This window comes from Salvia hispanica, chromosome 4 (assembly GCF_029641045.1).
Source record: "Salvia hispanica isolate PSC_SH4W2 chromosome 4, Shi_PSC_v1, whole genome shotgun sequence".
NCBI lineage: Eukaryota > Viridiplantae > Streptophyta > Magnoliopsida > Lamiales > Lamiaceae > Salvia > Salvia hispanica.
In genome coordinates this window covers 54203817-54231514 of record NC_142695.1, presented here as the reverse complement: position 1 = coordinate 54231514, position 27698 = coordinate 54203817, and the positions used below count along the sequence as shown (strand labels likewise).

The window sequence follows — 27698 nt, the reverse complement described above, 5'->3', positions numbered from 1 at the left end:
TCAACCACATAAGAGCAAAGAAAATTGAAGTAGAAATTTATGGAAACGAAACACCTGAGTGCTATGCAATTCGTGCTGACCTCACACGACCATAGTTCTATCAATGCGATTTGGATTGTCAGTGTCATTGCAATTAAGCGAAGATCTGAATACTGAACAACGCCGACTTCGAAGCGCCGGTGTTTTTACCGAACTACTCAAAATCACTGCATTGCGGCTCCAACACACGACACACGGTAATTAATTTTCCATTGCTGAACTATGCATCGGAGTTATTAGCTTTTTCTTAATTGTAATGTTTTCGTGTGTAATCGAGGAACATCGATTATGGTGTTGTATAGGAGTACATATCAGATATTGAAGATTATTATTGAAGTACATGTTTTATGCATCAATAGGTAACTTGCTGGTGTGTTTTGTTATATTACCGAATTGGAGAGTGCAATATTATTGATGGAAAATTCTGTTTCTGATTCTGTTTCTTTCTAACCGTAGTGATTGAGTTTATCATATAGCTTCTGTCTTTTGCCTGTTACGATTCCAGATTTTCAGTTTCAGAGTGCTTATTGAGAAAACTGATTTCAACTCACTTAGTCACTTACAAGATCGTTATGCATTAGAAAGAAGGGTTTAAGTTTAACTGTTAAAATTCTCGAGGTACTATTCTAGATTTTTATGTCTATTCTGATATCATGCTTTCGGGAACATAATTACTTATGAGGTTTCTGTAAAGACTTCCAAGCTAATTTAAAGGTTTAGTACAGTATTTGTCATCTAATTTCTACTCCCTCTTACCCCTCCTTACCTGAGTCAAGTGTCATTGGTGTTTCCTTTCCCATGTATGTTATATCCTTAATTATTCATTGATGAGTCAAGGGCCATTGGGTTTAGGACATTTTAGTTTTGTCAAGTTCTTGTGAATATGTTTGTAATGCCAACCTGCAGTCAAAGTAAAGCTTAATGCAGTTGAAGACATGCATGAGATTTAGTTTGGAGTTTAATTGGATCTGGACCTTCAATAACTAATTGGATCTAGAAACAATCATGCTTTTCTCTAGAAACAATCATGCTTTTCCCTTTGCAAGAGTTTCAGAAAGAGTTATCTTACTTTCACTACTCTAGGCTATAAACATATAGAAGCTGGTAAGTGTATATGGTTCTTCCATATGCCGCACTGTTCCTTAAAATTTTTCTATGTGGTTTTAGTTCGATTCTGGTTATTACAAAAAGTTTCAGTCATCAGTTATAACCGATATAAATAACATAAAAATATAATATTATTCGTTTATTATTTCAAAAGTGCACATATAGCTCAGTGGATTGAACCTGTGCCTTCCAATATTTTTTCCTCTTTCTCTGCTCACAAAGAAGCTTCAAGTGACAGAACATTTGAATTTAAGGACTTGATTGCTGATTATTTTCAGATATGGTTTTCATTTCCAATTTGGAGAATATATATGTATTCTAATTTTGCAAACGCACATAATTTTCTAACTCTAATCATTGCAAATATAAAAAATATTTAATTCTCCAACTCTAATAATGTACAAATTTACCCTGTTCTTCATCACACGTTTCTTATTTATACTTCCATATCTATTAACTGTACATTTACTTTGTTCCTCATCACACATTCCTTATCTATATTTCCTATCTTGTATCATTCTTTCCCTTTTTCTTCATATATGATCATTGGTGAATCAATCAGAGCTTGGGACTGTTGCAATGGCAGAGGCAGTGGTGTCGATTGCTCTTGAAACTATCCGCGATTTGCTATTGGAAGAGGGAAGGTTTTTAGATGGCATGGCCGATCAAGTGAAGGAGCTCGAGTGGCAGCTCAAAGAGATGAAGTGTTTCCTCAAAGACGCTGACAAAAGACGACGTGAGAGTAGTACGATCTTCAATTGGATCTCCGAGATCAGAGATCTCGTCTGACACGCAGCTTATCAAGTTTATTCAAGGAGAAGAGGCCTCAGGCAGTTTGTCCGCAAATATTCCTGCATTTTGGAAGATTGCAACTCACTCCACCAATTAGGCTCCGAGATTTCACAAATTACATCAAAGCTCGAGAGGATAAGCAAGGCTATGCAAGAAATCGGCATAAAAAAAAGCATAATCATCAATCCAAATGGAGAGGGGGATAGCTCGGCTCGAAACAACATATCAAGGAAGACTTTCCCCGATTTGGAGATGGGAGATTTCTTCCTAGGCATGGAGGATGAGGTGGAGCAGCTTGTTCATTACCTAGGGAAAGACACAGAGGATCGGATTATATCAGTTTGGGGAATGGGAGGGTCAGGCAAGACCGCCATTGCAAAGAAGCTCTACAACGAGATGAGTGACTTTGATCTCTCGGCGTGGGTTTGCATTACTCAGCAATGTCAGAGTCGATCAGTTTGGGAGGATGTTCTGAGGCAACTAGAGAAGAAGAGAAGAGTTTCAAGTCTGAGCCATGAGCCACAAATAAGGGAGGAGGTTCCAAGTCTGAGCGACTCAGAGTTATATGATAGACTATGTGAGATACAAAGAGAGAAGCGATGTCTCATAGTTTTGGATGATGTTTGGGAGCTTTCTCATTGGGATGAGTTGAAGCATCCATTCATCATCCAAGATTTGCAGAGCAAAATATTGGTGACAACACGGAAACAGAAGGTTGCAGAGATTGGATTGGCAGTGGAACATGGGCTTTTACATGTGGATGCTGCTCTGGAACTACTCAAAAATAAAGCATTTCAGCATGGAAACATTCCAGGTCAGTTACAATTATTCCAGTCATGCTAAATACTCCCTCCGTTCCATAGTAATGGAGGCAAAACTTTTCGGCACGGAGATTAAGAAAAATTGTATTAGGTGAGTTAAGTAAAGAGAGAATAAAGTGAAAAATGAAAAAGGTAGAGAGATGAAGATAGAAAAAAGTAAGAGAGAGTAAAGTAGGTGTGGAAAAATGCGTTGACTTTTACTAAAAAGGGAAATGACTCTATTACTATGGAACGGACGGAAATAGAAAAACGCCCCTATTACTATGGAACGGAGGGAGTAGCACATGACATGGGATGGATTGTCTACTACCCTATGTCAAGATTCTTTAATAACAATGTCAACATAGGGATAATAAAACAAACAAAAAATTGTTTGCACATTTATTATGTAAAGTTAATTATTTTCTATTTTCTAGGGAGTATAAAACATCTCAAAACTTTAAATTCTAAGGAAAGCACAATTCATTAATGGCGTTGGGTGTATATATATCATGCCAAGATAGTCACACCTTTTTTTTCCCTATTTGTATTATAACAAAATTCTTATGAATAAGAAAAATAAATATTTTAAATAAATTCTATTCACTAGCTTCTCCTTATTGTCAAAGTTTCAATTAAGTATTCAGTTAAAATGAGTAAGGCCACCTAGCCCTACATAAATAACATGCACGAGACCAATTTTGGATACAAAAAATATAGGATTTACATTTGTGACTGAATTGAGTGGAAATAGTGAATTCAGAATATTTGTGTGATTGCACTTATAGACTTACGGTTACAATCATCTTAGTTGTATGACTATATTAGTTTATTTTTGAAGTGCGTATAAGCTACTGGAGCTTACTTTATACTATTTAGATTGTTTATAAGATTATTTCGCCAAATACTTTGAAAGAATTTATAAGGTCTTACACAATTTATAACTTGCTTTAAAAAACTTAATAAACCTTCTTAGTCGCACTATTCAATTGATCATCATTTATTATCAATTTAAAATGCAGACTTTGCATTGGAAGAAAGATTAAAGAAAATTGGGAATGAAATGGTGCATAAATGTGGCTATCTGCCTTTGGCGATTTCTTTACTCGGTGGGCTCTTGAGAAAGAAAAATTCGATTATTGAGTGGGAATTAGTAAATGAATATCAAAGAAGCCATATACAGTGATGAAAAGCAGATTGATGGAGTGCTAAGCTTAAGCTATGAAAGTCTGCCCTATTATTTGAAGCCCTGCTTTCTCTATATGAGTATATTCAACGAGGACCAAACCATACATGCTATGCATCTATATAGGATGTGGATAGCACAAGGCATGATTTCATATAAGAATATTGGAGACAAGGAGAAAACTTTAATTGACATTGCTGAGCTGTACTTAAGTGAGTTGGCCTCCAGGTCCATCGTTCAAGTTGAATTCCAGTTAGCTTATGATGTCGCCAATAGAACTAGAAAATATCATTCATGCAAACTTCATGATGTAGTACGAGAACTATGTTTGAAATTGGGGAAAATGGAGGATTTTGGTGTACAGAGTTTGGAGTATCAAGGTGGGAAACTTAGTACCTTACTACGGGAAGCTTCCTCACATATGAAAATCCAACATTTGGCTATTCGTTTCAAAAGTGAATTTGAGCATGAGCTTACAGTCGCTTTTGGAGAAGATACTAGCCAACATATAAGGTCTCTTCAAACATCCAATCTCATAAAATCGAAGATTATTGAGTTTCCTCCACAAAGTATAGTTGATTTTCAGAAATTTAAATTACTGAGAGATCTAGTTATCATGAGATTCAAATTTGCTGGAGGAAAGTTACCGAGAGGAATCACTAATCTTGTTCACCTTAGATGTTTGCGTTTAGAAGAATGTGAACTTGATAAGCTACCGTCATCCATTAGGAATTTGGTATACATGGATACGCTTGATTTAAGAAGTTCAATGAATGTTGAAGTTCCAAATTTTTTCAAGGAGATGTTGCAATTAAAGCACTTGATTTTTCCATTCTATGGAAATGAAAAGGTTGGAAAATATCAAGTAAGATTGGATGAGGGATTTGATGGATTGGAGACTCTACTACACATTGATAGTAGATATCATGAATTTAAATGTATGGACAGAATGATGAATCTCCAACGTTTTGCAGCAAGAATACATGAAAAAGAAAGCTTGTCAGCTATCATGTGTGCCATTGCGAATTGGAATAAGATAGTGGTTTGTAGAGTTTATATCGGGGACAGTTGCGACCTAACAAGTGAGCAAATGCTGGAGAAGGCTTTGACATGTCCCAATCTTCATGACTTGGGGATCAGTTCAAAGTTAGGGAAGGCGCTAGCAGGGTGCGGGAGTGACTTGATGAGCTCGAAACTTAGGTTGTTGGATCTGTTTGGATCTGGGATTGAGGATGATCCAATGGGGATACTGGGAAAGCTTCCTTGCTTGATCAGATTGCGATTATATTGGGAATCATTTGTTGGGGAGAAGATGAGGTGTCCAGCGAACAGTTTTCTTCGCCTCAAGAGGCTAACATTAAGAGGTTTACCAAAGTTGAGGGAGTGGAGAGTTGAGTTAGGAGCCATGCCCCTTCTCTCTAAAGTAAAGATCGCAGACTGTTCTTGTCTGGAGATGATTCCAGAGGGATTGAGTGCCATTTCTACCCTTCAGAAACTTGTAATTAAACATATGCCGAAATTGAGAAAAAGGGTAATGCCTTCAGGACATGATTTCCACAAAATCTGCCATGTCTCTTCCATTATCTTCGAGGACTAGTCTTCACTCAGGTATCTCATTTCTCACACGTTCTTCAGTTTTGACGTGTTTTCTTTGGTTGCAAATTTATCCTAAGAAAACGAGTAATAAGAAAAGATTGATTTTTGATAGTATCATATTTTAGTCGAGTGAAGAAGGAAAGAAAGAAACGGGGAGTCTAGAGGGGATCCAAGGACGTCGCCGTTGTTAGTGGTCCGGTAAAGGTGGAGAGATAAATAAAAGATAATTTTTAAGAAAAAATCATTGTTTCAATGAAACGACATCGTTTTGAGTATCACCAAAAGACTTCGTTTTCTTCACTATATGTTTTCTTGGTGTTGGGAACTCCGACTGCCACATCACCACGTGTTTCTCCCAAAATTCGACTGATGAAACGATTGAAAAAAAATGGTAAATTAATATTACGTCTTCAAACATTTTGGAACTAGCTAAAAGTCATTATAGACTTAATTGATAAATATTCCTATGGGGAGTACTTTTATTCTATATTTTCCATTCCGAAATATAGTGCATATTTTCTCATTTAGAATGTCCTACCATAAATTATCCTATATTCTTAAGTTTTTTTAAACATTTATTTAAAAATTAAACATCGCCATCAGCATCAATGTTAAGAAAAGAATAATGTGAGATTATTTCATTGCTAACAAAATAAACTTACGGAAAGAATAAAGTGAGATTATTTCACTGCGCACGAAATGAATAAACATGCACCGCTGCTTTCTCATAAGCTGCTTTTTAGTATCTCCTTGTTTCTTCCCCTTTCTTTGCACATATACTTTGTTCTTCCTCCTCTCTTGATTCTTTCATTCCAATTCCTTGTTTTTCACTAAAAAACTGCAATGGCAGATGCAGTGGTGTCGCTTGCTTTACAAAACATCTGTGATTTGCTAAAGGAAAAGGCAACGATTTTAGCTGGTGTGCGCAAACAAGTGGAGGGGCTCGAGAGGCAGCTCAAAGAGATGAAATGTTTTCTCAAAGACGCTGACAAAAGACGTCATGAAAGCAGTATGTTCTTCAATTGGATCTTGGAGATCACAGATCTGGTCTACAGATCCGAATCCTTCATTGAAAGATATGCCGCCAATCAAGTTTATTCAAGGAGAAGAGGCCTAAGACAGTTGGTCCGCAAATATTCCTGCATCTTGACAGAGTACTACTCACTCCACCAATTAGGCTCCGAGATTTCACAAATTACATCAGATCTCGAAAAGATAAGCAAGGCTATGCAAGCTAACGGCATAACAAGGAGCATACTCTTAAATCCAAATGGAGAGGGGCAAAGCTCAACTGGAAACAACATTTCAAGGAAGACTTTTCCCAATTTGGAGATGGGAGATTACTTCGTAGGCATGGAGGATGAGCTGAAGCTGCTTGTTCATTATCTAGGGAAAGAAACAAAGGATTGGATTATTTCAGTGTGGGGAATGGGTGGTTCAGGCAAGACCGCCATTGCAAAGAAGCTCTACAGCGAGAAGACCGACTTTGATCTCTCGGCGTGGGTTTGCATTACTCAGCAATGCAATAGTCAATTGATTTGGGAGGAAGTTCTAAGGAAGCTAGAGAATCGGAAGAAGAATAAGAAGAATAAGAAGAGTGTTTCAATGAACGATGATAGACGAATAAGGGAGGAAGTTCCAAGTCTGAAGGACTCAGAGTTGATTGAGAGACTACATGAGATACAAAGTAAAAAGCGATGTCTCATTGTTTTGGATGATGTTTGGGAGCATTGGGATGAGTTGAAGCAGCCGTTCATTGCCCAAGATTCGCAGAGCAAAATATTGGTGACAACACGGGAACAAAAGGTTGCAGAGAATGGATTGGCAGTGAAACATGGGCTTTTACCTATGGATGCTGCTTTGGAACTACTCAAAAACAAAGCATTTCGGCATGGAAACATTCCAGGTCAGTTCTTTTATTGTTATTAGTAATTTTAAATTACATGGGTTGTAGTGTCTATTAACACACGACATCGTTGTTTATTCTTTTATAACAATGTCAATATAGCGCCATTAATAGAAACAAAAAAATAGTGTTTTGCATTTATTATTATATATAACTAATCATTTTCTCATTCTTAAGAATATATTTCAAAAAAAATTGAATCTTACTTTCTTGATCTAAATATTTTTTATGAAACATATCAAATTGTAAGTAAATTTTATGAAAATCCAAATCCTAATTGTGTCTGTACAGATAAAGAAATTTAATACTACTAATATTCTTTTGCATGTTCATATCTTTACGTAATTAAGGTTATACCAACTCATATACTAATATTCGATGAACGTTGTGTTGATATTGATATGCTTTGGTTAATATTTGAAAACATTATATCAATATGTATATATCAATTTATCATTCTAGCAATGTTAGTTGCATGCCTTGTATTAGTTTATCGCTTAATCTATGAATGCAATTAAATTTATAAGACTAAAATATCGTTCCAGGTAAAATTTAATATGGATAAGGTTGTGACATGACATGTTTCTATATCGATCAGATTGTCGAATCTAGTGAATTGTATAGGGTTCTATTATGATGATAACCATCTATTAATATGCTATGTACAACCAATTCTGATCCATTGTCTGTAAATCGGTGGTCAGTTGGCAATTTCAGCCTGATGCGAACCCCAGTGCAAAAAATGTTAATTTGGGTGTAAAAAATGTCAATCGGGATATTAATTGATTGAATTTTGTTAGTTATAACCAATGTTTTAAAAATCGGATCAGTAAGCGAATCGGCGAGGCTACTGGTTCATGGTTCAACTGGTCCAACCGGTTGAACTACTAGTCGGACTGAAATACTGTACATAATTAAATATATATTATAAAAATATTACAATTTAATATATGATCAAATATTGTACCCCCTCCATCTATAGTAGATGTCACGCTTTCCTTTTTAGTTTGTCCCACAGAAGATGTCACATTTCCTCTTTTGGAAAAAGTTCTTTCTCAAATCAATTATAAAATTATATTTTCTCTCACCACTTACCATACAAAATAACATCTCCTAAAATCTCGTGTCAAGTGTGACATCTACTATGAGACGGAGGGAGTATTAAGTACACATCACAAAAAAATTAAAATCATATTTATACCTCTAAAAAAATAAATTTATCATCAAACATAAACTATTATACAAAAATGATTAAATGATAGTATTAACATATGTGTATATGTAATATCCAAACATTAAAATTTAATTATAGATAAAAATATAATCAATACTTAGAAATGATGAACATTTTCATTAGTGGATGATGGATAAAATTACTACATATTATACATAAAATGTTTAAATTTTATACAAAAACTATAAAATGATAATTTATTATACTATATGAGTATATCATTGTAACATAATGATAAATTGATTAAAAAATATGTATATATATATTAAAGATTTTGTAAATATAATAATTACGTACATACATAAATTGTTAATAGTTATTAGTTATTTAGATACTAGTATATAAAATTAGGGTTGGCTAAATATACCGTAATACCGCACTTATCGTACCGCAAAGATACCGAAAATACCGAATTTGCGGTATACTGCAAGTTGCGGTACGGTACCGATAGATTTTGGTACGGTAAATATATAGATTTTTCTATACCGCCGTATACCGCAATGTTACGCATTTACGATATTAGTCAAAAATTCGATATATATGTTGTATTTAAAATTTATATAAAAAATAGTTAATATGTTAAAATCCCTAACCCTACTTTCATATTTTAGTTCAACCGCCCCAACTCCAAACACACACACGCAGAGATTCAAATCAAGTCAACTGTATAGATTTGATTGTGGTGTAGTTTTAATCTTTTGGACATTATTTAAATAGGTGAAATTTTATTTTAAAAATTTGGCTAAAATAGAATTTTTTTTTGTATGAAACACAAGTATTACGGTATGCCATACCTTATTTTGGTATACCGTACTCGGTATGCCATACCTTATTTCGGTATAACGTAAAAGTACGGTATACCGCATAGACGGTATGGTAATAGTATCGGATATGACATTTTCTCATACCACAATTTACAGTATGGTATGCGGTATACCGTACTGTGCCAACCCTATATAAAATTGATGAAAGCATAGGTAACAAAATTCGGCAGTTTGAATATAGTTTTAATTAAAGTTCATGCAATGTCAAAAAAATAGAAGTGGTGGGGTGGTAGAAGTGAGAGTCTAATAACAAGGAGGTCTGAGGTCTAAGGATCAATTCATGATGGGATCAATTCTATAATATTTGAAAAAACCATAAAAAAATGAAACAACTGGTCCAACCAATTCTGGTTTCCGGCCGAACCGGCTGGTCTAGCCGGTCCAAAACGGCCCAAGCTAAAGCTCAAACCGGACTGGACTAGGCACTGATTCACGGCCGAACCGGTCCGACTGGCCTAGCTGGTCCGATTTTTAAAACACTGGTTATAACTAACTCTTAAAAAATATCTGTAAAAAGTTTGAACTCATATACTTTATTGAATTTATCTTGATTTAAATTATTTTTTAATAAAAACATATACTCTATCTGTTCCATTAAAAATAAACTTTTTCTCTTTTTGAAGTATCCCACTAAAAATGAAATGTTTTCTGAAACAAAAACAACGTTATCTCAATTTTTTTCTCACTCATATACTTTATTGATTTTATCTTGATTTAAATTATTTTTTAATAAAAACATATACTCTATCTGTTCCATTAAAAATAAACCTTTTCCCTTTTTGAAGTATCCCACTAAAAATGAAATGTTTTCTGAAACAAAAACAACGTTATCTCAATTTTTTTCTCCACTTAACTCACAGAACAACCTACATAAAATTTCGTCCCCAAAAACAAATGTTGTATGTATATGGGAATGAAGGGAGTATTATATTAAAGGTAAAATTTTAAGTATACTAATATGATCTTAATTGCATATATTCAATATAAAATTTAATAATCTTATTTGAATTTTCAATATTTAGGTAACTAGGAAACATACTCATGGAATTGTCACCTAGTACTATATAAAATGTCAGTCTAATTCATGTAAAATGTCAGTACAATTGTATTGACTTCGACAACTTGAAATTGTGTTACACATTTTTAATATATTATATTGTTATTACAGAGATTTTTAATATATTATATTGATATTACAGAGATCGCAAAAACTAGCAGGTATAAAAATGACATCGATATCCTTTTAGATGAAAAATATTATTTTCAAATTAACACAAGACATCATTTCGAACAATAAGATCTAACTGAGAATTAGATAAAGAATTTCGAACAATAAGATCTAACTGAGAATTAGATAAAGAATTGGATACATTTTCGGCAAGTATAAAGAATGACATTGAGAGAGTTATTTGACATTTAAAGTTTTAAGATGTTTTTTAGGAAAGAGAAAGTTGGTAGAAATCTAATGAAAATTGGATACATGATTGTTCAATTACCCCCTAATTATGCTTTAATTATAAAGTGGCTAAAATACCCTCTTAAACTCCAAAAATTATATACTCACACTTTTTATTTTAGATTTTAAATTTGAGATTGATTTTTTTAGAGTAAATAAATTAGTATTTTAAGTGTATTGATTGAATATATTACTCCCTCCATCCCTGATTAATTATCACTCTTTTCCATTTTGGTCCGTCCCTCAATAATTGTCACACTTTATTTTTACCATAAATGCTAAGTATGTCTCATATTTCACTAACTCACTTTACTCACATTTTATTATAAAACTAATGTAAAAAAGTGGGTCTCACATTCTACAAACTTTTTTAACCAAGTTTTCTTTACATTTCTTAAAATTCGTGTCTGATCAAAGAGTAACAATTAATCGGGGACGGAGAGAGTAATTAAATACCCTAATTATTACTTAAAATAGAAATAGTGTTAGTAGTTTTAAGGTCCTAAACAACTTGTAAGTTGTTTTGTAAAGGTGCATGTAAGCTCACTCAAATAATCCTTCTATTCTTGAAAATTTGTCACTTATTTCCATTTTCATCTGTTCCTAAAAAATTGTCATCTTTCACTTTTTACCATTTCTAGCAGTGGACCCACATTTCACTAACTTATTTTCACTCGTATTTTATCATGAAACTAATATATAAAAGTATGACTCACTTATCACTAAATTTTTCAACCCACCTTTTATACATATCTTAAAATTAGTGTCGGGGCGACAAATTATTAGGGATGGGGGAGTACATTTTTAGTCAATTGGACTTTAATTAATTGCCATTTATTATTAATTCAATGTGCAGACTTTGCACGGGAAGAAAGATTTGAGGGAATTGGGAAAGAAATGGTGGAGAAATGTGGGTATTTGCCATTGGCAATTAGTCTACTTGGCGGGGTATTGAGAAAGAAAAATACGATGGATGAGTGGGAATTAGTCAATAAGGATATCAAAAAAGTCATGTATGGAGATGAAAAGCAGATTGAAGGAGTGCTAAATTTAAGCTATGAAAATCTACCATATTATTTGAAGCCTTGCTTTCTGTATATGGGTATTTTCAACAAGGACGAAACAATAGATACATGCGAGTTATATAATATGTGGATAGCACAAGGCATGATTTCATACGAGAATATTGGAGACAAGGAGGAGGACACTTTAATGGACATTGCTGAGCTGTACTTAACTGAGTTGGCCTCTAGTTCTCTAGTTGAAGTTACAATTCATTATTCTTATGATGTCGCATATAGAACTGAAAAATATGATAAATGCAAACTTCATGATGTAGTTCGAGAACTATGTTTGAAAATGGGGAAAAGGGAGGATTTTGGTTTGCTAAGCTTGGAGTATCAAGGTGGGAAACTTAGTACTACCTTACTTCAGGAATTGTCCTCGCATAGGACAATACGACATTTGGTTATCCGTTTCAGAAGTGAAGTCGAGCACGAGCTTACAGCCATTTGTAAAGAAGATGTTAGCAAGGGTATAAGGTCTCTTCAATTAAACAATCTCATAAGATCAAAGGTGGTTGAGTTTCCCCCACGTATGGTTGATTTTCAGAAATTCAAATTGCTAAGAGATCTAGTTATAGTTGGATTCAAATTTGAAGGAGGGAAGTTACCGAGTGGAATCACTAAACTTGTTCACCTTAGGCGTTTGTGTTTACAAGATTGTGAACTTAATAAGCTACCACCATCCATTAGGAATTTGGTATATATGGATACCCTTGATTTAGAATGGTCATGGAATGTTCAAGTTCCAAGTGATTTTAAGGATATGTTCCGATTAAGACACTTGAATTTGCCTTATTATGACGATGAAAAAGTTGGAAATCATAGATTGGATGAGGGATTAGATGGGCTGGAGAGTCTAAAATTCTTAGATAGCAGATATCATGAATTTAAATGTGTGGATAGAATGATGAATCTTCGACGTTGTGCAGCAATAGTACACAATAAAGAAAGCTTGTCAGATATCATGAATACCATTAAGGACATGAACAAGATAGTGCATTGTCTAGTTATAATTGAAAGCAATTGCGACCTAACAAGTGAGCAAATGCTGGAGAAGGCTTTGACATGTCCCAATCTTCATGACTTGGGGATCAGGTCAAAGTTAGGGAATGCGCTAGCAGGGTTCGGGAGTGACTTGATGAGCTCGAAAATTAGGTGTTTGAATCTGGATGGATCCGAGATTGAGGATGATCCAATGGGGATACTTGGAAAGCTTCCTTGCTTGATAATATTGCGAATACATCACGAATCATTTGTTGGGGAGGAGATGAGGTGTCCAGCAAACAGTTTTCCTCGCCTCAAGAGACTAGTGTTAACAGGTTTACCAAAGTTGAGGGAGTTTAGAGTGGAGGCAGGAGCCATGCCCCGTCTCTTTAAATTAACAATCGGAGAGTGTTCTTGTCTGGAGATGCTTCCAGAGGGATTGAGTGGCATTTCTACCCTTCAAAAACTTGTAATAAAACAAATGCCAGAGTTGCGAAAAAGGGTATCAGCATCAGGACAGGATTTCCACAAAGTCCGCCATGTCCCTTCAATTCGTATTAAGGACTAGTCTCCACACAGGTTTCTTATTTCTCACTATTTTTCTTTAGTTTTGGCATATTTTCTTTGGTTGCAAATTCATCTTAAGAAAATAAATTTATGAAAAAAGTGAGAAATTTGAAAAAATCGAGGAAAGTATTATTGCATCAAAACATCAAATAATAGGCAATGTTATTATGGATTAAAGTGAAAAAGTGATATGTGCTCCTCTTATTCATACATCTTTGTTTAGAGTTTTATCAATTCTTTTATCCTGGTAAGTTAGTTATGACTATTACCCCTTGAAAAATGGCGTAAGATCTGATCAAAACACATCTTTATCTCCTTCTATTGGTTTTCTGGACATGTATTCACAAATCACAACTAACAATCTCATCTCATTGTTGTACTGGTCTTAAATTAGTTTTGAAGATAATAACCTATCTAGATAGATTGAAGTAGTAGTGCAGTGACATACTTTGATTTATATACCATTGAAATGATATTATCTATCACTATGTTTTCCCAAGTTGTTGCCCTCTGTCTTTAGAAACTCCCATAAAATAAATCGAAGGATTTTGGATATTAAACTACTTAACAAATTCCTGTGGCAAATTAAAACTAGTTGTATTTGTTTTCTTATTTACATTTTTTATATCAATAATTATTTGAAATTCTTATAATTCTTTTTTTTTTTTGGTTACAAGAGTGGGCAGAGCCCTTGAGAAAATACTACAACCCTTATTATAATTCTTTGATCCTGTTAAGTTAGGCACAATTTGAGTGGAGTACTCGAAAAGTGCTGTAAAAAAACACACATCTTTATCCTCTTTTACTACCTTCCTTGCCTAGATACGCAAAATTAGACGACGTTGGTTCATTTGCATTATTACTGATTTACAGGTTGAGTATTGATTCTCTGGAAAATAACTGACTATCACAAAAGCCAAAAGGTATGGTGCTCGAAGAAAACATTTTATCTTTCTCTAAAGGATAGTATATTTGTGTTTGAATTGAAATTGGTGGTATGTAATAACTTAATTATTGAATGTGAAGAATTGTACTATAATTGTGTTTGGGTTGAGTTTGATTTGTATCGGATTGTTTGATTAAACTTTGTTTAATGTTGATCATTTTACACAAAAATTTTATTTTCTAGTTTTACAAGAGAACTGGTCTTAATATTTAGGAGTAACAAGCAGTAATTCTAGAATGTACTACTTCTGTGAATTGTCTACCACTTCAATATGATTGATTTACTCATGTTTAATAGCATTTGAAATTGCAACCTTGTTTTCAAAATATATACTGACATGTGGAAAAAATCAATCTAAGTCAACAATTTTCAAAGTCACAAATATTTCAGCCAAGTCATTCTTCATTCCTCAAGATTATGCTATTGCAAATAAGAGAACAATCTCTTGGTATTTCTCGCTTGTTTATTAAGTAACCACATTTCCACCAAGCTATAGAAACTGGCTGCGGATCTCTCCTTCATTGGGCTCATTCAGTGGCTGTAAATTAAGTTAAAAACAATACTCCCTTCGACCACAATAAGAGTCACCCTTTATGATAAGTAAGTCACATATTCCACTAACTCACTTCACTCACCTTTTATTATAAAGTTATAAAAATGTGAGTCTCATATTCGGCTAACTTTTCCAACCCATAATTCTTTATATTTCTTAAAATTCGTACTCACAATAAGAGTGACTCATAGTGTGGAACGGAGGGTGTATAAAGCTAAATTAAAAAAGTCCTAAAATCAAAACTACAAAAATTGAAATAAAGTACTACTTATTGGGCTTTGTAACTAATTAGTAAAGCTACTGTGGCCCAAAACATTGAAGGAGACCAGCCCAAAAAAGTGAAGTCCACTTAAATGAATAAAAACTCCGTCCTCCTCTGAAGAGAAGACGCCGCCGCCGGCGTGGGGTCGGCGGCCGATGGAAAACTATTCACGGCTGAGAAAATTCAATTCTACTGTGTCATATTATATTATGTGTTTAATTCTCACGATTTCTACAACTCTGATCCTCGAGTAGAAGTGTAGAAGGAAATAGCTGCCCCAAATTCAAATTCTGAATGTTGTTTCTAAGTGGCGCAACCATCCTCATCTCACTATCTACGAAGTGAATATTGCAGAAAGTAAGTGGTTTTTTGTTGACGGATTTCTTTTTTAGTAAAACAACGCGTAATTTATCTATTTATGTGGTGTATTTTCATAATTTCATGCTACCTATTATCATTCTGTGTTCTAGTGTTGAGTTATGTGGATACTTTCTCTTAAAAAGTAAAGAAATATACAGCCGTTGTGGAATTTTAAACACTTGTTTGCGGAAGAGTTTTCAGACTTAATTTTCATTTCCAATTGGAGAATTTCATATATGGGTTTTCTCCCGTCTGTTCGAAGAATTTTGAGAAGAAATATACAGTCTTGTGAAAACGGACATAATTCTCCAACTAAATGTTCAAATAGAAAACAAGAAAAGTTGTCACCTAATTAATTTTGTTATGTTTAATTATGTGGCAGCTGAAACATCCAATGTGTATGTATAATATACTATTCTGCAATCTGTTTTTTTTGCCACTCTCTTGTTTCTTTGATTCCTTCTTCATCCCCTTTTCTTCACATCTGAGCGTTGACCAAACAATCAAAGCTTCTAATTGTTGCAATGGCAGAGGCAGTGGCTTCGATTGCTCTGGAAACCATCCGCGATTTGCTATTGGAAGAGGGAAAGTTTTTAGCTGGTGTGGCCGATCAAGTCAAGGAGCTCGAGTGGCAGCTTAACGAGATGAAGTGTTTCCTCGAAGACGCTGATAAAAGACGACATGAAAGCAGAACAATCCCCAATTGGATCTCAGAGATCAGAGACCTATTCTATAGATCCGAATCCGCCATTGAAAGACACGCAGCTTATCAAGTTTATTCAAGGAGAAGAGGCCTCACACAGTTCGTCCGCAAATATTCATGCATTCTGACAGATTGCAACTCACTCCACCAATTAGGTTCCGAGATTTCACAAATTACATCAAGTCTGGAGAGGATAAGCAATGATATGCAAGAAAACGGCATAAAAAGAAGCATAATCATCAATCCAAATGGAGAGGAGGAAAGCTCGGCTGGAAACAACATGTCAAGGAAGACTTTCCCCAATTCTGAGATGGGAGATTGCTTCCTAGGCATGGAGGATGAGGTGGACCAGCTTGTTCATCATCTAGGGAAAGACACAGAGGATAGGATTATTTCAGTATGGGGAATGGGAGGGTCAGGCAAGACTGCCATTGTCAAGAAGCTCTACAACGAGACGACCTCCTTTGATCTCTCAGCGTGGGTTTGCATTACTCAACAATGCGAGAGTCGATTAGTTTGGGAGGATGTTCTGAGGCAACTAGAGAATCAGAAGAAGAAGAAGAATATTTCAAGTGTGAACGGTGAGCCACAAATAAAGGGGGAGGTTTCAAGTCTGAGCAACTCAGAATTGATTGAGAGTCTATGTGAGTTACAAAGAGAGAAGCGATGTCTCATAGTTTTGGATGATCTTTGGGAACTTTCTCATTGGGATGAGTTGAAGCATCCATTCATTGTCCAAGATTTGCAGAGTAAAATCTTGGTGACTACACGGAAACAAAAGGTCGCAGAGATTGGATTGGCAGTGGAACATGGGCTCTTACATATGGATGCTGCTTTGGAACTACTTAAAAACAAAGCATTTCAGCATGGAAACATTCCAGGTCAGTTTTATACTTTTATTCTATTCAGATCCATATCTAAAATTGTACTTGTAGACTTGAGCTGTGTATAGGCATCCATCCATTTTATCACTTCACTTACAAAACTTATAAAATAAGTATACTGTTTCAAGATAATAAAAAACAGTGGTAGGGGGTGTTTGTCTAAGCTTATTTTGGATTGCTCATAATCTTCAATAGAGTATGGAGTACTATAAAATTATGAATCAGTAGTTTTGAAATTGTCAACATATCTTGATAATTTAGTGTATAAGGCAGTCAGAAAATTATGATTAGAGAGAAAATCATAGAATGAATAGAGATAAAATTGTAGAGAAATATATTTGAAAACAACGCGTAGTAGAACTTTTTTCGTAAATTTACCATTGCTTTAAAGATTATGGATGCATAAATTAAGCTGAGAAAATTATTTTTGAAGTGCTTATTAGCTACTGGGGCTTATTTCGAACAACTTCGACCTTGTTTTAAAGAACATGTAAACTCTATCAAACACTTTCATAGTCAATTTCACTATTCAATTGATCATCATTTATTATTAATTCAATATGCAGACTTTGCACTGGAAGAAAGATTTGAGAAAATTGGGAAAGAAATGGTGCAAAAATGTGGTTATTTGCCGCTGGCAATTTCGTTACTCGGTGGGGTATTGAGAAAGAAAAACTCGATGGTGGAGTGGGAGTTAGTAAATGAGGATATCAAAGAAGTTATGTATAGAGACGGAAAGCAGATTGATGGAGTGCTAAATTTAAGCTATGAAAGTCTACCCTATTATTTGAAGCCTTGCTTTCTCTATATGGGTATATTTAACGAGGACGAAACCATACTTGCTTTGGATCTATATAAGATGTGGATAGCACAAGGCATGATTTCATATGAGAATATTGGAGACAAGGAAGAAAGTTTAATGCACATCGCTGAGCTGTACTTAAGTGAGTTGGCCTCCAGGTCCATTGTTCAAGTTGAAATTCAGTTTGCTTATGATGTCGCAAATCGAAATGGAAAATATTATGCATGCAAACTTCATGACGTAGTACGAGAACTATGTTTGAAAATGGGGAAAAGGGAGGATTTTGGTGTGCGGAGTATGGAGTATCAAGGTGGGAAGCTTAGTACCTTCCTAAAGGAAGCTTCCTCACATATGAAAATACAACATTTGGCTATCCATTTCAGAAGTGAAGTCGAACACGAGCGTACAGTCACTTGCTATAGTAGCAAACATACGAGGTCTCTTCGATTATCTAATCTCATAGGATCGAATGTTGTTGAGTTTCCCAAACAAAGTATAGTTGATTTTCAGAAATTTAAATTGCTGAGAGATCTAGTTATCGTGAGATTCAAATTTGCAGGAGGAAAGTTACCGAGAGGAATCACTAATCTTGTTCACCTTCGATGTTTGCGTTTAGAAGCATGTGAACTGGATAAGCTACCGTCATCCATGAGGAATTTGGTATACATGGATACCCTTGATTTAACAAATTCAATGAATGTTGAAGTTCCAAATGTTTTTAAGGAGATGTTGAGATTAAAACACTTGACTTTACCTGTCTTTGGAAATGAAAAAGTTGGAAATTATCGAGTAAGATTGGATGAAGGATTAGATGGGTTGGAGACTCTACTACTCGTTGATAGTAGATATCATGAAATTAAATGTATGGACAAAATGAAGAATCTCCGACATTTTGTAGCAAGAATACACGATGAAGTAAGCTTGTCAGTTATAATGAATTCCATTACAAACTGGAACAAGATAGTGGATTGCCAAGTTTCTATAGAAGCCAGTTGCGATTTAACAAGTGAGAAAACTCTAGAGAAAGCTTTCACGTGTCCCAATCTTCATGCATTGGTGACTAGGTCCAAGTTAGGGAAGGCGCTACCAGAGTGCTGGAGTGACTTGGTTAGTTCGAAACTTAGGTTTTTGGATCTGTTTGAATCCAAGATTGAGGATGATCCAATGGGTACACTAGGAAAGCTTCCTTGCTTGATAAGATTGCGACTATATTGGGAATCATTTGTTGGGGAGAAGATGACGTGTACAGTAAACAGTTTTCTTCGCCTCAAGAGGCTAACTTTAAGAGGATTACCAAAGTTGAGGGAGTGGAGAGTGGAGGCAGGAGCCATGCCCCTTCTCTCTCTATTAAGGATCGCAGAGTGTTCTTCTTTGGAGATGGTTCCAGAGGGATTGAGTAGCATTTCTACCCTTCAGACACTCATAATTGAAGGAATGCCAGAATTGAGTGAAAGGGTATCACCATCTGGACAGGATTTCCACAAAGTTTGCCATGTCCCTTCAATTCTTATTGAGGACCAGTCTTCCCCCAGGTATCTTATTTCTCACATTTTCATTCTTCAGTTTTTGCATGTTATCTTTATTTGCAAATTATCGTACAAAAACAAGTGAGAAGTAAAGATTGATTTTTGTATGATCATATTTTAGGGGTCCCCATTGCTTTTATCTCATGTTCTTTTTCTTTACAATGGAAAGTTTGAAAAAATTGGGGGGAAACTAATATTATTGCATTGATATCACATAATAATGTCATTATGTATCAATGTGATGAAAGGGAATGAGCTTCTCTAGAAAAGTTTCCGTTATGTGCAGGGATAATTATCTTTCCTAATTTCCTATAGAACTTGGAAAAAGAGAGTGAAAATATACGTATTTAATCATATTCCATCATAAGAATACACCCTAAATTGCAATGATATAGGTAGTAAACCACATAATAAGTTGATGTTGAAAATTAAAAGTAGTGTTTACTCTTCTTATCATGTTAAGTTGGGGATAATACTGAAACTGCGGCCTGTATTTTGCCCTCCAATATTTCGACAAAGTTTAATTTTGTAGAGTTCTGCTTGTATAAGTGTTTGTTATTTGATGAAGGTGGTTTCAGAGGAACAAAGGAAGAAGGCGGCTCCACTTGTGACTCCTCTCTGATTCACACTTTAGATAAAACAAAGTACTTTCTGGCTGAGGTATTTAAAATCCTGAACTTCGTAATTTTAAAGAATTATTCTACTAGACCAGCTATAAAGAAAAATAAGTACATGGTATTTCATAGGAAGTCAATAATGTCAGAGCAATATTTGGCATGTGTTGTGAAGACCCCACAACAATACAGTTTATCTATTCTCTTTTTCTGTTTCTAGTTTGAGTCGAGAAGACAATTATTTACTAGTCAATTTCATTCTGTACTAAACAGAGATCTTCTATCTCCTTACCTAACCTCAGTGGCTGACACTTGCTACGATTGTTGAAGGCAATTCATGCTTTTCAGGCTGAAACAGAAGAGCAACCGAGCCTAGCAATGGGAAATTTTGGTGTTTTTCCGGAAGGTCTTGTTTTTTTCTTAACTCTTTCTCATTACGTTGCATCATGTGACCGACGGTGGGTACGTCTTCGGTCCACTATCATAATGGTGAAGTTGTTTGATATAAGCGCTCTTTCAGGTGAATCCATCTGGGTGGTCAAAAGGAGAATGTAAAGGCAGAGTAGGATGGTTTCCATCCAAGTATGTGGAGAAGGGCAAAAGAGTTCCCACAAATTATACCGCAAATTGAGTTTATTGATATGGTTGGATCCCCTGATCTGATCTGAGATGCTGAGTTGATCGAACAAACCCTTATGGTGTTGAGATGGAAGATGGGAAGAAGAAAAGCTTTAAGACTCAATTACAGAGTTAGCAGTCGTTTAACTGAAGCGACTGGTATTTTCTTATACCACTAGTACAAATAAAAGATAAAAGGAATGTTTTATTATTTATTTCACTTAATTTTCCTATTTAGAAAGTTGTTACAATTGAATGAAAATGATAGTATAAAAATCTTGACTTATTTTTATTTCCACACAATTATTCTCCTCTTTGTTCTTCAATCACACGTTCCTTATCTATATTAGTACTAGTATCTTTTATTCCTGCTTTCTTCACATTTGATCGTTGACCAAAAAATCAAAGCTCATAATCTTTGCAATGGCAGAGGCAGTGGTGTCTATTGCTCTACAAACCATTCGTGATTTGCTATTGGAAGAGGGAAGTTTTTTAGCTGGTGTTGCCGATCAAGTCAAGGAGCTCGAGTGGCAGCTTAAAGAGATGAAGTGTTTCCTCAAAGACGCTGACAACCGACGACATGAAAGCAGTACCATCTTCAATTGGATCTCCGAGATCAGAGATCTTGTCTACAGATCCGAATCCGTCATTGAAAGGCACGCAGCTTATCAAGTTACCTCCATTAGAAGAGGACTCGGACAGTTCGTCCGCAAATATTCCTGCATTTTGAAAGACTGCGCCTCACTCCACCAATTAGGTTCCGAGATTTCACAAATCACGTCAAAACTCGAGAAGATAAGCAAGGATATGCAAGAAATCGGAATTAAAAGGAGCATAATCATCAATCCAAATGGAGAGGGGGAAAGCTCGACTGGAATTAACATGTCAAGGAAAACTTTTCCCAATTTGGAGATGGGAGATTGCTTTGTAGGCATGGAGGATGAGCTGAAGCAGCTTGTTCATCACCTAGGAAAAGACACAGAAGATCGGATTATATCATTGTGGGGAATGGGAGGCTCAGGCAAGACTGCCATTGCCAAGAAGCTTTACAGCGAGACGACCGACTTTGATCTCTCGGCGTGGGTTTGCATTACTCAGCAATGTGACAGTCGATCAGTTTGGGAGGATGTTCTGAGGCAGCTAGAGAATCCAAAGAAGAAGAAGGGTGTTTCAAGTCTTAACGATGAGCCACGAACAAGGGAGGAGTTTCCAGGTCTGAGCGACTGCGAGTTGATTGAGAGACTATGTGAGATACAAAGAGAGAAGCGATGTTTCATTGTTTTGGATGATGTTTGGGAACTTTCTCATTGGGAGGAGTTGAAGCATCCATTCATCATCCAAAATTTGCAGAGCAAAATATTGGTGACAACACGGAAACAAAAGGTTGCAGAGATTGGATTGGCAGTCGAACATGGGCTCTTACATATAGATGCTGCTTTAGAATTACTCAAGAACAAAGCATTTCAGTATGGAAACATTCCAGGTCAGTTTTATATTATTACCCCCCGTCTTCTAGAAATAGAGACTTGGTAATGTGAAAATTGTCTAGGAGAGAGAAAAAGAAAAAACTATTAAAAACGTGTTAATGAATATTGAGACTCACATTATGAATAGTGTAATGCATGATAAAAAGATTTCCGAAAATTAAAGCAGACTAATTTTGGTAGATGAACCAAAATGATAAAAATCAACCACTCCCTCATCCCATACTATTTGAGGCATTGTTTTTGGTATGAGATTTAAGAAAATTGTATCCAATGAGTTAAATGTAGATAAAATACAGTAATAAAAACATATTATGTAGAAAAAAGTAAAGTGTAAAGTAGGAGAAAAAATAAAGTTTGGAGGAGTATGCTTTTTCTCTTATCCTACTGGGCTTATTTTTGGGGCCTTTTCTCCTTTACTATTTGTTAAAATATTTTTCCCAATCCTATGTTTCAATAATATAAGATGCAGGAGTACGGTTAAAGTCCTGTTTCAACACATTAAATGTAATTGTTTAATGAATATATAATCAAACACAAATTATTAGTTAAAGTAAAAAAAAAATTGATTTTTAAGTATAAGATTATATCAAGTTATAATGTTCAAATATGTTTGTGGTGTAGTGGTTAAGCTCTTTTATACATTCTTCATGAAAAATAGATGAAATCTCCCGAGGCACAAATTATTATTTTGAAATGTTTAAAAATTAAAAATTCATGTAGTTCATGGCCAAACTAGCTAATTTTTCAGGTTCACAGTAGCTCATTAGTCCATGGTTTTAAATGTCTGAACCATACCAAAATCAAACACTGTTACTCAGACAAACCGACCGGTCTAGTAGCTTACAAAACGTAATATAGTATTAACTGTAGATTTAAAATTTGTTAAAAAAAAACTGGATAATTGAGCGTTAAGCTAGCGACAAAATTATAGTGAGAATAGAGATAAAGTTATAAAGAAATGAAATTAAAAGTAAATATTCGAATACAAAGCACACTATAACTAATTTTGTACATTTAACATTGCTTATAAAATTGTTAAAAAATAAATAGAGTTGATAAAATTATTATTGAAGGGCTCATAAGCTTCTGAAGCTTATTTTATGGAGCAGTAGTTTGTTTATAAGCTTATTTTGCCAAATATATTGATCGTCATTTATTATTATTTCAATATGCAGACTTTGCATTGGAAGAAAGATTTGGAAAAATTGGGAAAGAAATGGTGCAGAAATGTGGGTATTTGCCATTGGCAATTTCTTTACTTGGTGGGGTATTGAGAAAGAAAAATTCAATTGTTGAGTGGGAATTAGTAAAGGAGGATATCAGAGAAGCCATATATGGAGATGAAAAGCAGATCGATGGAGTGCTAAATTTAAGCTATGAAAGTCTACCCTATTATTTGAAGCCTTGCTTTCTCTATATGGGTATTTTCAACGAGGACGAAACCATACTTACTTTGGATCTGTATAAGATGTGGATAGCACAAGGCATGATTTCATATGAGAATATTGGAGACAAGGAGGAATCTTTAATTGACATCGCTGAGCTGTACTTAAGTGAGTTAGCCTCCAGGTCCATTGTTCAAGTTGACATTTTTTATGATTATGATGCAGCAAGTAGAAATTTAAAATATAAGACAGTCAAACTTCATGATGTAGTACGAGAAATATGCTTGAAATTGGGAAAAAGGGAGCATTTTGGTGTGCAGAGTTTGGAGTATAAAGGTGGGAAGCTTAGTACCTTACTACGGGAAGCTTCGTCGCATATGAAGATACAACATCTGGCAGTACGTTTCAGAAATGAAGTCGAGCATGAGCATATAGTTGCTTGTGGAGAAGATACTAGGGAGCATATAAGGTCTGTTCGATTATTCAATCTCATAGGATCGAATGTTGTTGAGTTCCCCCCACGAAGTATAGTTGATTTTCAGAAATTCAAATTGTTGAGAGATCTAGTTTTCGTGAGATTCAAATTTGCAGGAGGAAAGTTACCAAGAGGAATCACTAAACTTGTTCACCTTAGATGTTTGCGTTTAGAACAATGTGAACTTGATGATCTACCGTCATCCATGAGGAATTTGGTATACATGGATACCCTTGATTTACGGGGATCAATGAATGTTGAAGTTCCAAATGTTTTTACGGCGATGTTGCGATTAAAACACTTGCTTTTTCCTATGTATGGAAATGAAAATATTAGAAATTATCGAGTAACGTTGGATGAGGGAGTATATGATTTGGAGACTCTGGCATTCTTTGATAGTAGATGTCATGAACTTAAATGTATGGGCAGAATGAAGAATCTTCGACTTTTTTTGGCAAGAATACACGATAATGAAAGCTTGTCAGCTATCATGAATGGCATTATGAACTGCAACAAGATGGGGGATTGCCGTGTTTATATTGAAGGAAGTTGCGACTTAACAAGTGAGGGAATGCTGGAGAAGGCTTTGACATGTCCCAATCTTTATGATTTGAGTATCTGGTCGAAGTTAGGGAAGGCGCTAGCAAAGTGCGGGAGTGATTTGTTGAGCTCGAAACTTAGGTGTTTGGATATTTTCAATTCCGAGATTGAGGATGACCCAATGGGGATACTGGGAGAGCTTCCTTGCTTGGTAACATTGCAATTAGGTTCAGAATCATTTGTTGGGGAGGAGATGACATGTCCAGCAAACAGTTTTCTTCGCCTAAAGAGGCTAACATTAGGAGGTTTACCAAAGTTGAGGGAGTGGAGAGTGGAGGCAGGAGCTATGCCCCTTCTCTCTAAATTAAAAATCAAAGATTGTTCTTCTCTAGAGATGCTTCCAGGTGGATTCAGGGGCATTTCTACCCTTCAGATTCTCGTAATTAAACGAATGCCAAAATTGAGAGAAAGGGTATCACCATCAGGACAGGATTTCCACAAAGTCCGCCATGTCCCTTCAATTATCATCGAGGACTAGCCTTCACCCAGGTATCTCATTTCTCACATTTTTCGTTCTTCGATTCTGATGTATTTTCATTGGTTGCAAATTTATATGCCATGAAACTCTTTGCCAAAATAAAGTCATAAACTCTAATCCTGTCATTATGTTTTTGTTTTCATTTATTAGTATTCATAAGAAGAGAAGTCATTGCTGGTTTACAGGTTGAATTACTGATCATCACTGCCACTTTTGGTGCTCAAAGAAAACATTTTACGTGTCACTAAAGGGTTACATTCCTTGGTAAGGTTTTAATGAATCTCAACTCTTTGTAAAATTGTATTGCCTTTTTTTTTATTTTTCTCTTGTTGCTGGTTTAATTTCTTCCCCTTCTTTTCTTGCCATATATTCACAACCATCTCATCTCATTAATTTAACACAGTTCTTAAGTTTGAAGTGAGGCAAATACTGAAACCTTATTCTGCACTTTCCCTCTTATATTTCTACGAAGTTTAATCTTTAGAGTTATGCTTGTATAAGTGTTTGTTATTTGATGAAGGTGGCTTCAGAGAAACAAAGGAAGGAGGTGGCTCCACTTGTGACTCCTCTGATTCACACTTAAGTTAAAACCAAGTACTTTCTGGCTGAGGTATTTGAAAGTTAGAACTTCAGAATAGTAGTATAAAATTGTTATTACTAGAGCGGCTATAACATAAAATAAGAAGTACTACATGGTATTTCATAGGAAGTCCAGTATTTGGCATGTGTAGTGAAGTGAAGACTCCACAACAATGCAGTTTCTGTATTCTTCTTTTTCTTTTTCTAGTTTGAGTCAAGAAGACTGTTACTTACTCCATATTTTTCTTGTTAATTGAGACATTTCTATTCGGGAGAATTGTGTGTTAGGTAGAATGCGAATAAAGTAAGAGAGATGAAGAGAGAATAAAATAAGAGAGTGCATTACTTTTTACTAAAAATATAAATGACTCATTATATTGGAAATTTTCAAAATAGAAAAATGACTCTATTAACATGGACTGGAGGCAATAATAGTAGTCAATTGCATTCTATACTAAACAAAGATTTTCTATCTTCCTTACCTTACCTCAGTGTTTGAAACTTGTTATGATTGTAGTTCATGCTTTTGATGCTGAAACAAACAAGGTAACTGAGTCTAGCAGTAGGAGATTTTGTTGTTGTCTGGAAGGTCTTGTGCTTTCCTTAACTCTTTCTCATTACGTTGCATCATGTGACTGACAGTGGGTGCGTCTTCGGTCCACTTCTATCGCAGTGGTGAAGTCGTTTGATACAAGCGCGGTATCTTTCGGGTGAATCCGTCCGGGTAGTCAATGTAAAGGCAGAGCAGGATGGTTTCCATCCGAGTACGTGGAAAAGTGCCAAAGAGTCCCCACAAATTATACCGCAAATTAAGTTTATTGATTGAGTGGGTACATGATTGAGATTTGGTTCAATCCCCTGATCTGATCTGGGATGCTGAGTTGATTCATTTCTGCTGTAAAAATTACGTGTTCTTCACAACTCTGACGCTCGTGTAGGAAATAATAGTTGCCTCAAATTCAAATTCTTAATTTGTAGTAGTAATTGATGGTTTTAGAGATGACCTTCGAAACTTATCTTGGCAATATCAATATTTTGATCGATTTTGAATGTGGATATCATTAACACTGACAAAACTAGGAAAACGAACAAACCCTTAATTGTGTTGAGATAGTACGTAGAGAGAAGAAAAGCTTTGAATTTTCTTAATATATATCTCAAGTACCAAAAAGATAGTAGTAGTAAAGAATGTTTTGCTCAGTCTGTTTCCTAAAATAAAAACCTTGAAATTATACGAGTTTTAATTCAAAATTGATAAAATAAAATAGATAAAAAGAAAAGTGTGTTGATAAAAAATAAATCTCATCTTATTAGAGAGAAAGAAATTTCGTCAAATAGAAGGTTTCTACTTTTAAAAGACGGACAAAAAAAAGAAATTCTATTTTTAGAAAACGGAGTGAGTATTTTTTATTTCACTTAATTTTTTCCAATTTATTAAATTATTTTAAGTAAATGAAAATGATAGTATCAAAATCTTGACTTAATTTTATTTTCAAACACAGTAGTCATATTCTCCATAAAGCATATTTTCAATAAGTATATTCCTAGAAATCATAAATCTTAAAAATTATAATTTCAATCTCATTAAATATGTAATATTTATTTTTTGACTTGAAATTTTATTTAGTACTCCCTTCGTCCCAACTTAAGAGTCTTAATTAGTTAGGGCATGAGTTTTAAGAAATGTAACAAAAACTGAGTCAAATAAGTCAGTGGAATATGAGTCATATATTCCCTCCATCCACAAAAAAATGAGGCATTTGGTGAATGATACTGGTTTTAATGTAGAATTGGTAAAGTAAGAGAGAAGGGAAAAAAAGTAAGAGAGAAGTGAAAAATTAAGAGAGAAGTAGTGTTAGTAGAATGTGGGG

General features: G+C 34.9%; 5 protein-coding genes across 14 annotated transcripts; all 5 read left to right on the top strand.

Moving 5' to 3' along the window:
• The first annotated feature begins 11 nt into the window (after positions 1-11).
• LOC125195435 (putative disease resistance protein At1g59780) lies at positions 12-6508 on the top strand. 2 transcript variants are annotated; one of them, XM_089056266.1, is made up of 4 exons: positions 12-236; positions 1709-2752; positions 3761-5532; positions 6371-6508. In XM_089056266.1, exon 3 carries the CDS (start codon positions 3896-3898, stop codon positions 5519-5521), a length of 1626 nt encoding a protein of 541 aa, XP_088912392.1. In that variant the 5' UTR covers positions 12-236; positions 1709-2752; positions 3761-3895; the 3' UTR covers positions 5522-5532; positions 6371-6508. The 2 variants fall into 2 exon arrangements, with proteins under 2 accessions (XP_088912392.1, XP_088912393.1); XM_089056267.1 differs by lacking the exon at positions 12-236 and having other exon boundaries at positions 1563-2752.
• On the top strand, positions 1726-2781 carry LOC125195434 (putative disease resistance protein At1g50180). The gene is made up of 2 exons (XM_048093583.1): positions 1726-1882; positions 1943-2781. The coding sequence occupies exons 1-2, from the start codon at positions 1726-1728 to the stop codon at positions 2779-2781; spliced, it is 996 nt and encodes a 331-aa protein (XP_047949540.1).
• Positions 6364-14670, top strand: LOC125192612 (putative disease resistance protein At1g50180). Its single transcript, XM_048090238.2, has 3 exons — positions 6364-7426; positions 11797-13567; positions 14429-14670. Exons 1-2 carry the CDS (start codon positions 6364-6366, stop codon positions 13554-13556), a joined length of 2823 nt encoding a protein of 940 aa, XP_047946195.2. The 3' UTR covers positions 13557-13567; positions 14429-14670.
• Positions 14671-16200: 1530 nt separating this feature from the next.
• Positions 16201-20600, top strand: LOC125195436 (putative disease resistance protein At1g50180). Of its 4 annotated transcripts, none has more exons than XM_089069875.1 (4): positions 16201-17260; positions 17830-19597; positions 20170-20251; positions 20479-20600. In XM_089069875.1, the coding sequence occupies exons 1-4, from the start codon at positions 16201-16203 to the stop codon at positions 20512-20514; spliced, it is 2946 nt and encodes a 981-aa protein (XP_088926001.1). In that variant the 3' UTR covers positions 20515-20600. The 4 variants fall into 4 exon arrangements, with proteins under 4 accessions (XP_088926001.1, XP_088926002.1, XP_088926003.1 ...); XM_089069876.1 differs by having other exon boundaries at positions 20160-20251; XM_089069877.1 differs by having other exon boundaries at positions 20160-20251; positions 20508-20532.
• Positions 20601-20755: 155 nt separating this feature from the next.
• LOC125193701 (putative disease resistance protein At1g50180) lies at positions 20756-26841 on the top strand. Of its 6 annotated transcripts, none has more exons than XM_048091566.2 (6): positions 20756-20982; positions 21254-22306; positions 23486-25259; positions 25434-25512; positions 25779-25858; positions 26501-26841. In XM_048091566.2, exons 1-3 carry the CDS (start codon positions 20901-20903, stop codon positions 25246-25248), a joined length of 2898 nt encoding a protein of 965 aa, XP_047947523.2. In that variant the 5' UTR covers positions 20756-20900; the 3' UTR covers positions 25249-25259; positions 25434-25512; positions 25779-25858; positions 26501-26841. The 6 variants fall into 6 exon arrangements, with proteins under 6 accessions (XP_047947523.2, XP_047947521.2, XP_047947520.2 ...); XM_048091564.2 differs by having other exon boundaries at positions 26470-26841; XM_048091563.2 differs by having other exon boundaries at positions 25769-25858.
• The last annotated feature ends 857 nt before the right edge of the window (positions 26842-27698 follow it).

Coding starts and splice junctions, on each gene's coding strand:
- LOC125195434 (XM_048093583.1), top strand. CDS start 1,726: ATGGCAGAGGCAGTGGTGTCGATTGCTCTTGAAACTATCCGCGATTTG. Junction 1,883..1,942: donor AGACGCTGACAAAAGACGAC/GTGAGAGTAGTA, acceptor TCTGACACGCAG/CTTATCAAGTTTATTCAAGG.
- LOC125192612 (XM_048090238.2), top strand. CDS start 6,364: ATGGCAGATGCAGTGGTGTCGCTTGCTTTACAAAACATCTGTGATTTG. Junction 7,427..11,796: donor TCGGCATGGAAACATTCCAG/GTCAGTTCTTTT, acceptor TTCAATGTGCAG/ACTTTGCACGGGAAGAAAGA.
- LOC125195435 (XM_089056266.1), top strand. CDS start 3,896: ATGAATATCAAAGAAGCCATATACAGTGATGAAAAGCAGATTGATGGA.
- LOC125195436 (XM_089069875.1), top strand. CDS start 16,201: ATGGCAGAGGCAGTGGCTTCGATTGCTCTGGAAACCATCCGCGATTTG. Junction 17,261..17,829: donor TCAGCATGGAAACATTCCAG/GTCAGTTTTATA, acceptor TTCAATATGCAG/ACTTTGCACTGGAAGAAAGA. Junction 19,598..20,169: donor GAGGACCAGTCTTCCCCCAG/GTATCTTATTTC, acceptor AGGTGGTTTCAG/AGGAACAAAGGAAGAAGGCG.
- LOC125193701 (XM_048091565.2), top strand. CDS start 20,901: ATGGTGTTGAGATGGAAGATGGGAAGAAGAAAAGCTTTAAGACTCAAT. Junction 20,983..21,253: donor TCGTTTAACTGAAGCGACTG/GTATTTTCTTAT, acceptor TTGCAATGGCAG/AGGCAGTGGTGTCTATTGCT. Junction 22,307..23,485: donor TCAGTATGGAAACATTCCAG/GTCAGTTTTATA, acceptor TTCAATATGCAG/ACTTTGCATTGGAAGAAAGA.